Source organism: Kogia breviceps, chromosome 3, assembly GCF_026419965.1.
Source record: "Kogia breviceps isolate mKogBre1 chromosome 3, mKogBre1 haplotype 1, whole genome shotgun sequence".
Lineage (NCBI taxonomy): Eukaryota > Metazoa > Chordata > Mammalia > Artiodactyla > Physeteridae > Kogia > Kogia breviceps.
The window spans coordinates 112,690,462-112,703,388 of record NC_081312.1 but is presented as its reverse complement, the minus strand read 5'-3'; the positions used below and the strand labels follow the sequence as shown (position 1 = coordinate 112,703,388).

The window sequence follows — 12,927 nt, the reverse complement described above, 5'->3', positions numbered from 1 at the left end:
TCTAAAATAGTTCTTATCATTCAGAGATACATACTATAATATTTACAAATGAAATCATTCGATATCTGATATTTGCTTCAAAAGTGATCTTCAAAAATAATTGGATGAAAGTGATCAAAAGTTACAAACTTCTTGTTATAAATTAGTACTGGAAATGTAATGTATAACATGATGACTATTAACACTGCTGTATGGTATATTTGAGACTTGCTAAGAAAGTAGGTCCTAAAAGTTCTCATCACAAGGAAAATTTTTTTTCTTTTTCCTTTATGTACCTATATGAGATGATGGATGTTAACTAAACTTATTGTGGTAATCATTTCACAACATTAATAAGTTATTACACTGTACATCTTAAGTTTATACAGTGCTGTATGTCAAATATATCACAATAAAACTGAAAGAAAATTATTATCCACATACAAAAAAAACAATTGTTGTAGTGGAGAGAAGTAGACAAGGGCAGAAATGACACAGGATGGCCCTGAGTTGATAATCATTAAAGTTGGTGATGAAATCATAGCATACACAGCTCATTTAACTAGTCTTCCTACTTTTGTATATGTTTACTACTTGGCAAAATGAAAAGGTTTTAAAAAAATTAATGCTATTTTATCTAATGATTGCTGAAGCAACAATATTAAAAATAATATTTGTTCTTTACATTTGTGTAATGCCTATAGTGCTCTCCTCAACACACCTGTGAGATAAAAAAGAAAGAGGAATATTGGCCTATCCTCACTTGGTAGATGAGAAGCCAGGCTCATAAAGGCTAGGCCGTCCCCCAGCTCACCCAGCTGAGCAATGACAGGTCTTTGGACCCTGAATCCAGTGGTGTTTCCTGAACACTGTCACTGTCTCTAAGCTACATGACAGTTTTTCTTTATGGCTTGTTTTGATCAGGGAAAAAAGTAGGGTTCAATTACTCAGAAAGTTGAACCATAAAAATGAGCCGGTTGAGACTTGATCCCACTTGTTTTATTTACTGTTGGTCCAGCAAAGCCCCACGCTTAGATGTAGAGAGCATTTCTTTGGTCCTTGATTATTCTGGCCAAACGAGAAGCATAAAAAAGAGATGATGAGACCTGCCAGCCCCAAAGGAAGCCATAAGTCTATGTGGCATATCTCATATTATTTGTTTCTCAAACATGTATTGACTTCTTGACACTATGCCAGGCACTATGCTAGGCACACTTGTGTGATGTCACATTTTCTTCCTCAAAACAAGCTTAAGAAGTAGGTACTGTAATTAGCCCATTTATGTATTGTTGCTTGGTTCTCACAACCCTAAAATGTAGATAAGATGAATACTAAAGGATGCTGAGGTTGAGAGAGATCACATAACTCACCCAAGGCTATACAGTAACAACCATATGCAAGAGTAAAATCCATGTTTCACATCCTCCTGGACCAGTCCTATCAGGTCTGTTACACTTAGCCAGGGGTTCTCAAAGTCAGGGATCCCTGACATCAAAATACTTTCATAATAATACTGAAATGTTATTTGCCTTTTTCACTCTCATTTCCTCTCAAGTGTGAAGTGGTGCTTCCCAGAGGCTACATGTCCTGTGATGGTATTATTGCTCTGAGAGCTGATGACATATGTGCTTCTGTAGTCTAATGATTTATAAATGTTTCAGTTCTAATTTCTAGTACAGTAAATATCAGTAGGTATAACACACACAAGCAGATGCTCTTTGGAGTCTGTAATAGTTTTTTTCTTTTCTGTCATTAACCTTGTTTATTTCAGGGATCAGTGAAGTTCACCAAAATCCCCAAGATATTTTCCTAGTTGATGGTGAAGGATAGAGGTGCCAGTTAAAATACAGAGTGTGCAGTTAAATTTTAATTTTTCAGATAAACAATGAATATTGGCACCTGCTTATACTAAAAAAATTGTTATTTATCTGAAATTCAACTTCACCTGGGCATCCTGTATTTTTTTTAACATCTTTATTGTAGTATAATTGCTTTACAATGGTGTGTTAGTTTCTGCTTTATAACACAGTGAATCAGCTATACATACACTTATATCCCCGTATCTCGTCCCTCTTGCATCTCCCTCCCAACCTCCCTAGCCTACCGCTCTAGGTGGTCTCAAAGCACCGAGCTGATCTCCCTGTGCTATGCAGCAGACTCCCACTAGCTATCTATTTTACACTTGGTAGTGTATATATGTCAATGCCACTCTCTCACTCCGTCCCAGCTTACCCTTCCCCCTTCCCGTATCCTCAAGTCCATTCTCTACGTCTGTGACTTTATTTCTGTCCTGCCCCTAGGTTCTTCAGAACCAATTTTTTTTTAGATTCCATAAGAATACGGTATTTGTTTTTCTCTTTCTGACTTATTTCACTCTGTATGACAGACTCTAGGTCCATCCACCTCACTACAAATAACTCAATTTCATTTCTTTTCATGGCTGAGTAACATTCCATTGTATATATGTATCACATCTTCTTTATACATTCATCTGTCGATGGACACTTAGGTTGCTTCCATGTCCTGGCTATTATAAATAGAGCTGCAATGAACATTGTGGTACATGACTCTTTTTGAATTATGGTTTTCTCAGGGTATGTACCCAGCAGTGGGATTGCTGGGTCATACAGTAGTTCTATTTGTAGTTTTTTAAGGAACCTCCATCCTGTTCTCCATAGTGGCTGTATCAATCTACATTCCCACCAACAGTGAAGAGTGTTCCCTTTTCTCCACACCCTCTCCAGCATTTATTGTTTGTAGATTTTTTGATGATGGTCATTCTGACTGGTGTGAGGTGATACCCCATTGTAGTTTTGATTTGCATTTCTCTAATGATTAGTGACGTTAAGCATCCTTTCATGTGTTTTTTGGCAATCTGTATAATTTCTTTCTGTAATAGTTTTTAAGAGAACAAAGGGGTCCTGAAATCAAAAAGCTTGGAAGCTGCTGCACTTCATTAACCATGAGCTGAATGATGATGTTCTTGTCAATGCTATCTTCCTTGCTTCAAATGAACCTAAGGCAGTAAAATGTCTTTTTTTCCAGGAATGGCTGACACAAACATAATTGTAAGGGGGAAAAAAAAAAAAACCTCTTGGAAAAAAACCCAGAAATTGATTGGTTAGACTCACACGGTGATGTTGAAAGATGAGACTGCCAGGTGAGATCAGGGAGGATCTGGATAGAGTGAATTCGGGCGACATGAGAGACGCTGACAGGACAGACATGGGGCTGTCCGGTGGGGGAACTGGATGGAGCAGGCAGTGGACCTGCCCAAGGGTGAGCTGGGCAAGCGGCAGTCCACCCAGCGGGAGGAGAGCGCCTCTCTCCAGCACCGGGGGGCGCCACTGCCTATATACAACAGATACTTGGAAATTACTCAGTGTTTTTATTAAACTTTTTATTGCTAAATGGAAATGCTTATTTTAAAAAGAAAATTGATCTGCTAATATGGAATTTGATTTAAAAATAAAGGAGCCACTATGGATTAAAATCCTGAATTCTGTGAAACAGGGCTTAGGGGTCATCCTTAAAGAAAGTAGCCAAGGAAACAATACACTGAACTTAAGATGTTCAGAGACTAATCCATCCTGATATGGAGAAGTGTCTGCCTGTTGGAGCATAATTTGTAAGAGTTCTGTGTTGGAGAATAAGTTTCCTGAGATTTCCAAAATGCCTGGGGCTAGGTATATCTTGCTATGATTCCTGTAGCACATCCTATAGCTAGGGAATAAAGTGCAGTCCATATACAATTAAAGAGCTTGGTACTTTGCTTTAGTCTATTTATTTGATCCATAATAACTTTTAACAGTTCCCTGACATTTGTGACATTGCTAAAGAATAATGTAAAACTTAAATTATAAAATTGTGGGTTCACTCCTGTCTCCTGAATACATTGTACTGCTTCTGCCTTTGCTTTACTTAAAACATGCTGCCCTCAAATCATGCTTTCTTTTTTTCTTTTTTTCTTTTTTGCGGTACGCGGGCCTCTTACTACTGTGGCCTCTCCCGTTGTGGAGCACAGGCTCCCGACGTGCAGGCCCAGCGGCCATGGCTCAAAGGCCCAGCTGCTCCGCGGCATGTGGGATCCTCCCGGACAGAGACACGAATCCGTTTCCCCTGCATCAGTAGGCAGACTCTCAACCACTGCGCCACCAGGGAAGCCCCTCTTTTTTTAAAAAAAATTAACTTATTTTATTTTATTTATTTTTGCTGCATTGGGTCTTCATTGCTGCATGCGGGCTCTCCCTAGCTGCGGCAAGTGGGGGCTACTCCTCGTTGCGGTGCGCGGGCTCCTCATTGCGGTGGCTTCCCCTGTTGTGGAGCACGGGCCCCAGGTGCACAGGCTTCAATAGCTGTGGTGCATGGGCTCAGTAGTTGTGGCTCACGGGCTCCAGAGCGCAGGCTCAGTAGCTGTGTTGCACGGGCCCAGCTGCTCTGCGGCATGTGGGATCCTCCCAGACCAAGGCTCGAACCCATGTCCCCTGCACTGGCAGGCAGACCCTCAACCACTGCACCACCAGGGAAGCCCTCATGCTTTCTTTTCTTGTGGAAATCCGACCCATCCCTCCCCTCAAGGTCCAGCTTATGCCTGACCTCTAGAAAGCCTTTGTCTAATGTATCCAACTCTGCTGACGCCATCTCCTCTGAATGCCCAGAGCACATCTGAACATGACCGTAGACCACAGGTATACAGGCCCATGTGCCATTGGGAATGGAACAACAACAGATGTTGTGGTTTCATAAGTGATAGTCTCGTCTCCCTGATTAGCTGCTTTAGGCCAGTGACCATATCTTCCACTTTTACTTCCCTCTTAATATCTACGAGTCCATATGATCTAGGATAGTGCCACATACCAAGAAGATGGTCCACACAACCCTCTGCATTGCCTGACTGATTGATAATAGCAACTTGAAATTTCTTTCTCTAGCCTGAACTCTGTGGCTGACTTTTAGCAGACTCACTGACAGCTAGATTCCCAATGTTGGGTCCTTCTCATCCAGTTACTTGACATATAGGGGTCCCTGCTTCTGAGAGGTCAGCATTAGGTGGCAGGGGCAGTACAGTGAGCAGAAAGAGTATTAGAAAAGGAGTCAGGAGACCTGAGGGCAACAGGCCCCCAACAGCCTGGCAACCTTGAGCAAGTTCCTTAAACTACATGATGTGCAGTTTCTCATTTCTCAAACAGGGCCCCACTTTCCCTGACTGCCTCACACTGTTGCTAGGGGGATCAAACCAAAATTATTTATAAACTGGAAGGCACTACAATGTATAAGAAATTCCTGGAATTTCACTGCAGTATGATTCAGCTCAGAGGTTGAGAGTTAGTCCCTGCCTGGGGACTTTATTTAAGATAAGAATCATCTGATAGAAAGAAAGAATGAATGAATGAATGATAGCAGAAAAACAGGAAGATATAATTTGAAAACAGCTCCAGTTTGTAGTGTTTTGTAGTGACGGTCCAGAGAGATTCACTTGGGCCAAGCTGACATAGTGGCAACACAATATTAACCAATCTCTCAAGAGCTAAAACTCAGAGAGAAGCAGTTGGAAAACAAACCAGGTCATATAACTCTAGCCACTGTGGGAAAGGCAATGGAAGCCTGCTGATGAGAAAAAAAATCTCGAGACACCATGAAGACTTGGTCTGTGCCTCTAAACATCATCAGTCTCACAGATGGATAACTGTACTCGGCAATGCATAGGTAGTTAAAAAAGTCATTAAAGATTAGCCTTCCACAGGCTTGGTTTCTTTATTTAAGAGTCTTATGCCAGCTCCCTGTCCATTTTACCATAAAAACAAAAACATCTGGTGAAAGTCACTAGGCAATGTGAGGACCTTAAGAAACAGACAAAAAGAAGGAATGCTATTGGCATGTAGAATGTGGCATCAAAATTTCCCAACTAACATGCATTTGTCTGGACGTAAAGAAGAGGAACAAAGTAAGAGCAATGACCTAGACCCTCTTTTTGACACAGGTGTCAGTTTTTGCCACCAAGGGAGTAACCTAAAGTATCAATACTATAATACTCTGCAGAAGAGAAAAAAAAAAAAAAAACAGTTGTAATGAAGCCAAAAATAAGTGTGGTACAGTCTCACTGCACTCAGAAAGTATTTGAAGCAGTCAGCTCTGCAAAAACCCTACGTGTTGCCCAGCCCATCCTGACCCCCTACTAAATCAGGCAGAAACCCAGAGGAACCGGCTGCCCAGTCCACAGGCAGGGGTGGAGTAAGAGCCAAGTGAGACAGAAAGAAGTCCTCTCCATCAGTGTTGAGAGAGGAGGACAGCACCCTCTCAGACATTCTCTGCTCTTATAATGTGATAGAGTAATGTGATTAGAAACAGGTGATAGTCAGATGAGCTGGGGCCAACTGATACCCTAGAAAAGATAAACACCAGGTTAAGACATTTTTATGATTTTTCTGGACTTTAAAGATAAGTACATAACATCTCCTGTTTAAATAAGAGAGTTCATAGCTTACCTTGTTTCACAGAGAAGGAAAGTGAAGTACAAGAGGTAGATGAGTGACTAGCATCAAACTCCTGATTGGTAAGTGACAGAGAGGGTTCAAACCCTTCTTCTGCTGCAACCTAAGGAATCCTTCTGAGATGACTATTCTGCTCCATATAAAATTGTACCATTTCAAAAGCTTTAACTGTCCTTCTTACCAAGCTTCCTGGAATTTCTTCATCCTGCAAGGCCTATCTTGATTCCGCCGACTCCTAAACCATCTTTCAACCTGGCGCTCTGTCAAGTTACACTTTTTTGCCAGTCCATAAATGTCAGTCTGAAAGGGGATGAAACAAATGAATGAGTGCTTAAGAGTAGAGTCAGGGTGGCAGGCAGTCAAGAGACAGTGAGATTGGGTTACAAGTGCTCGTACACTGGAGAGGAGAAGGTTGTGCATTAGACCTTGAACCAGTGCCTTTAGCTCTTTTACTCATGGAATCATACACACACACCTCAAAACAGAGAGAATGTTAGTTCCCAGAGCTCTGAGTTGTTAAGAAAGACCAATTTTCTGTAAGGTGGTAGCAACCCATATATTCAAGTTGATACGTGGCTCACTCATTCAGCCAATTTTATTTAGGGCCTCCTAGGTTCCAGGTAGAGTAGTGTAGTTTAAGATGTCAAACAAACCCAATCTTTTTTTCTTTTTTTTTTTTGCGGTACACAGGCCTCTCACTGCTGTGGCCTCTCCCATTGTGGAGCACAGGCTCCGGACGCGCAGGCTCAGTGGCCATGGCTCACGAGCCCAGCCACTCCGTGGCATGTGGGATCTTCCCGGACTGGGGCACGAACCCATGTCCCCCACATCGGCAGGTGGACCCTCAACCACTGTGCCACCAGGGAAGCCCCCTCTTCATTTTTTCTTATGAAAAAAATGGAACTCCAAGAGTTTTAACAACTTGTCCAAGACCTAAAACCAGTAGCAAAGTGAAAATAAGAACTTAGGCTCCTGTCTTTTCTGTTATTTCACACAATCTTTCTACCAGATCCAAAACTTTCACATTTAATCAGATGTACAGCCTATTTCAAACTAATCTGAAATGATTCCAATTGTAAAAGAGTATTAAGGATTGCTGACTATAATAATGACGACTGTTTCTCTTCTGGAAGGCAGAAGTTGCAGGTTATGATTTTAAATTGAAAACAATATGGATGATGGATTAGCTCAAAGGTCACAGATTTGAAGTTCTCCCAGGGCCAAACAAGAACCAAAAATGATTGAGAGGACCAGGTCTGCTTCATGGTGAGATTTTAAGTTTTATTCTTTCAACACAGACATGCTTTATATGTTAAACCTACAGTACTTTCCACTTCCACAAGGAAATAAGCTCTGTAATTTTTTTTGAGACACCAGTCTTCTTGATCTTTTGTTTTCCTATGTTGAGTACAAGAAATATTTCAGCTTACTCTTATCTTTAGTAGGAGAAAAATAAAATTGTCACTCAGCCTCAGTTTTGAGGAAATAAGCAGGAGCCATATGGATGCAGCACACAGGAAAGCACATGGCCCATCCCAAAGGGACAGTGGTCACCCAGCTCTGATGATGGCTCCCAGAGTGAAAGTGCAGTCCCGGAAATCTGATGTGAAATCTCTAGGTTTTTTTTTTTTTTTTAATGTTGAATTTACTTTAAGTTTTAACGTTTAAATTTAAATGTTTAAGTTTAAAGTAAATTTAAACCAATCATGGACCAAGATTGTGAAGGCCAAACAAAGCCTGACCATGAGCCAGTTGGCTGTACACCCAGCTGTCTGTGATCAGTCGTGGAGCTTCTGCTATGTTATTGTGTATAGTGTACATAATTATTCAGGCTCACAGGACAACAGTAGATAAAATTCCTAAAGAAGCGCTCGTGCTGAAGACAAGCAAAGGACTAATTGCAGCTACATACCTACTGAACTGCTAGCCTATTACTTAATCTAGAGAAAGAAAGCAAAACAAAACCAAACAAAGATATAGCCCATATTATACTGTTTCCTTGTAAATTATCCTCTCTAATACCTATTATTTTGTAGGCCAAGGGTTCACCTGCTGTTTTTTGTTGTTGTTTTGGTTTGTTTTTGACAAGACTGAATTGGCAACTATTTGTTGGTGTCTACTTCCTGTAGGCATTCTGCTTTCTATTGAAGATCTAAATGAACAAGACCAGTATGGGCCTCCCCTTCACAGGGTAAAGTCTGTCTGGTGAGGAAGTCAGAAAATGTGACAAAGAATTCTAATAAAACATCAAGAGTGCTGAGATAGGGGAGGATAAGGGTACCATGGGACCTAACTTTACATAGGCAGTTCCTAGAAGTTACACTCATGCTGAACCCTGAAAAATGTCCAGGAAGGAGAGGATGAAGAAGGAAAGTGTCCTGGCAGCATGTAAGGCTGTCTGGAGATGAGAGCACGGGGGAGCCGGGGGCACTAGAGGGACAGAAATAGGCCTTGCAGGGTGGAAACATACAGAGAGGCGAGGAGGAAAGATGTGGCTAAGGCCACAGCAAGGAGGACCTTGCCTGGAATTTATCTGTAGGTTACAGAATGTTTGCATTTTGAAGTCTCCCTCTTGCAGGTGTAAAGAATGAAGTGCCAGGAGTGAGCAGAGGTGGAGATGGTGTCCAGCAGTGAGCAAAGTCCCTGTCCTCACCCTGGAATTTTCCCAGATCTGAGAAAAATCCAATTTTATTATCCCATCATTTCTACAGATACCTGCTGAATAAATGCTTCTATAAGACAGTGATCAAACATGATCTGAAGCATTTTTTTTTTCTGATTTGGAGCACAGATGAATCTGGTTGAAAGTCTTGGCAATACTGGCCTCATAGACCTACAATATTATTGGGATAGAAATCATCTTGCAAACAAAAGTCTTTAGTAGTATTTTGTTAATGATACATGAAACAAGCATTTTATTGAACACCTACTATGTATAGAAAATTGCGTAAGATGTTATGGAAATACAAACAAGCACAAATGACATTCTCTTGGGATGATTTAAGTTGGGAAGACATATTTGAGAATGCTCCTGGAGAAGTCTATATGATAGGCACAGACTACAAATAACAACAGCTGACCTTGACTGTGTGCTGGGCACTATTCTAAGTACTCAATTCAATCTCTGAATTGAGAGTCCTGTGAGGTAAGTGCTGTTAACATGCTCAGCTCACAGAAGGGGAAACCGAGGCACAGAGTGGTTAATTTGCCCACCTCCACACACAGTCTTTTTTCACAATCCATGTTTTTAGCCTGACACAACAGAGTATGTGTCTGTAGAAGGGAAAGGCTCTCAAGCAGAACCTCAGGGAGAAGTTGTGTGGCCTGAAGGAAGAGCACCAAATGGGGCTATGAAGCCTGGTTACTTGACGCAAAAAACAACCCTCTGGGACCGTGGAGGAGCCACGTGAATTCTTTGACTCTCACCCATAAAATAAACTGGACTAGAGAGCTGTTTGCCCTAAAAATGTTTGAATCTGTGGTTGAGACAAGCTAGAAAACTGGAATGCTCCGTGGACCACAATACCTGCTTTATGTCAGCCTTATGGCACCACATTTTCTTTAGACATCTTCCAGGACTACACACTCATTTGTTCTGCAGCAGTTCTCATCGTGATTTTGCTGAGGAAATGGGCTAGTTAATAAGTTCTGCTGTTCCTTCATTTTACCAACAGCAGGAAAACTGATATGCTGGGCCAGAGATATTGGTATGTTACCATGGTTCTCTCTCAGTACATCTTGAAGTTGTCATTGAGATACACACAGAGAGAGACACACACATATAAAAACAGTGGACACATAGCTGCACATACACAGTCACAAAAGAAGTGTGCGAAATCACAGATCAAAACTCTCGATGGAGAGGCTTCCCTGGAAGTCCAGGGACTCCGCACATCCAATGCAGGGGGTGTGGGTTTGATCCCTGTTTGGGGAACTAAGATCCCACATGCCACACGGCACAGCCAGAAATTTTTAAAAATGAAAAAAAACAAAAAACAAAAACAACTCCCAATGGAGGTTCATGTGTATAGCATCTTGGACCTCATTAATACCATGTTATACCCTTCTGTGCTAACCAGTCCAGAATTGATACTGTATATACTGATATGTTTTTGTTTTTATTGGTACAGTCTGTTGCAGCTGAAGAAGCATCCTCATATTTGTATCCTCAGTTTCTTTTCATAAAGTCAGGTGTTAGGTACCTGTACTACCACTGCAGTGCCTTGAGATTACAGGTTCGGAATACCCACCCATCCCTTGAATCAGCACAAAATTTTTTTTTAGTCCTCCCAGCAACTTGTCTTACTTCAGCTATAAATTAAGCAAAAATGGTATCTGTATGACATTGGCCAAGTTAATGTGTGGAGTTATTGTGATATTATTTTGTTTCCACATCTGAAATCACTATTAAGGCAAGTACTTTGCCTTCCTCTACTATATTCTTCTATCTTCCTAAGTTCTAGTACTTTTATTCTATGGGCATTTTACTGGCCAACTTGTCATCTTGATCTGTTATACAAATACTGCCTTGATTTTGTAATCTATGAGCAATATAAATTAGGTGTCTTAATTATGTCCCTTCATCTTCATGGTTTAGTAGAGGAAGCTTTCTAACACTTGGGGTTGATATATAACATTTCTTTTACTTGATGCAAATGTCCAAATTATATCTACACTAAGCCATGCTGTACTGTCAATTGAGTTAGATCAAATACTTACACACACAGCTCCAGACTCTGGAATATATTTTTAACATTCTATTCACAGATAAAGACATCATTTAGGCCTAGTAGAAACAGCACTCGACAGGGAGCCATGGGCCAGGGTCCAGATGGGGATTCAGCCACTGATTAGCTGCATGACCTAGGACAGGTCATTTCCTCTGTTGACCTTAGTTTCCTCATCTCAATCATAAAGAGGAAAGATGACCTAATCTCTAAATCTCTTTCAGCTTTTCTTAGTTTTTCTTGAACTGTCACATGGCTAATTTCTCTCCATAGCAGAGAAACTTGATAAGAGCCGAATTTTCTACGTATTTTAAAATATCCTAATGTACAGCAAGCACAGCAAGTAACTGATAGCTACCACTGTTCTTCATGTTTTATTCAAGGTATTACCAAGGTTAGTTATTCTCAGAGAGAAACAGAGAAGGATAATAAGGACTCTCTGAAAGAGTCCTAACTTTTCATAAACACAGCTAAATAATTTCCCATCTGAAAAACATGAAATGATGCTTAGGCATTATTATCACCAGTGGTAACAACAGTATTTAGATGAATGACTGCAGTCTTTTAGAGCACAAGGAAATAAAGAACATGTGGAGATGGCTTGTCAGACTGTCCTCATTTTAGAAAAAAAGGCACATACAGAAGCTGAGGGCAGAAAAAGTTAGAGACAGTGCTGGCTAGCTGTGAACAATTCTGAACATGATGCCTGGTGCTATGTGGTCAGACCTCAACATGGCTTCTTTGTGCAGGAAGCCCACCAGACCAGTGATAGGAAAAGCAAGTGAATTCAGCTCATAGGAAAAGCAAGTGAATTCAGCAGATAAGTTCAGGACCTTAAAAATCTATCTACCCTAAAATTGTGTTAGCACATACTTCTGACTTTTAAATTACTGGTGAGAGATGTCTGTATTCGTCATAGAGGGTATGCCACTTTTGGAGAAGTTTTTATTTCATCTCTCATTTAAATATGGGGGTATAATGAAACTAGACTTGCCTAGACACTATTATTTTAAAATATAACTTTTAGGTTAAAGCCATTTTCTGTGGCGTAAACATGCAGTGCACCATAACATTTCATCAAGTACATCTCATATTGAGAAGAGATTTGTGACTCTCCTAACTGTTCTATCTCTGGGGAGTGGGTAGGGGCACAGTATATTTCTGAGTATTTCGAGGCCTTGGAGAAAATAAAGTGTCCTGCTCAGGAAAGCCATCCAATAGACACTTTCATAGTGTGTGTAGTGTATATTGATGGTGTCACAATTATCAAAAGTGTCAGGGCTTCCCTGGTGGCGCAGTGGTTGAAAGTCCACCTGCCGATGCAGGGGACACGGGTTCGTGTCCTGGCCCGGGAGGATCCCACGTGCCGTAGAGTGGCTGGGCCCGTGGGCCATGGCCACTGAGCCTGCGCCTCCCGAGCCTGTGCTCCACAACGGGAGAGGCCACAACAGTGAGAGGCCCGCGTAGCACACACACACACAAAAAAAGTGTCAGATATGGGCAACTCTGCCTTAACAATGATCTTTTTTCATTAGTATACTTTGTATATATCCTACCATTAAAAATTAAATTTTGACATATATACCCAAATTATGGCATTGATTGTTAGCATTCAACACTAGCAACGTTTGTAGTTTTATATTATAATATTTATTTGTCATTTTATATTATGCTCAGAATGTTGTATAACTTATCAATAGAGAAAAAAAACTCAAATGATTCAAGTCATT

General features: G+C 40.9%; 1 protein-coding gene across 1 annotated transcript in view; it reads right to left on the bottom strand.

Moving 5' to 3' along the window:
• Positions 1 to 12,927, bottom strand: part of CERS3 (ceramide synthase 3) — a 100,815-nt gene that overhangs the window by 64,753 nt on the left and 23,135 nt on the right. The window contains exon 4 of the mRNA XM_067030710.1: positions 6,652 to 6,770. Coding sequence (XP_066886811.1) covers positions 6,652 to 6,770 — 119 coding nt within the window. The remainder of the gene's footprint in view (positions 1 to 6,651; positions 6,771 to 12,927) is intronic.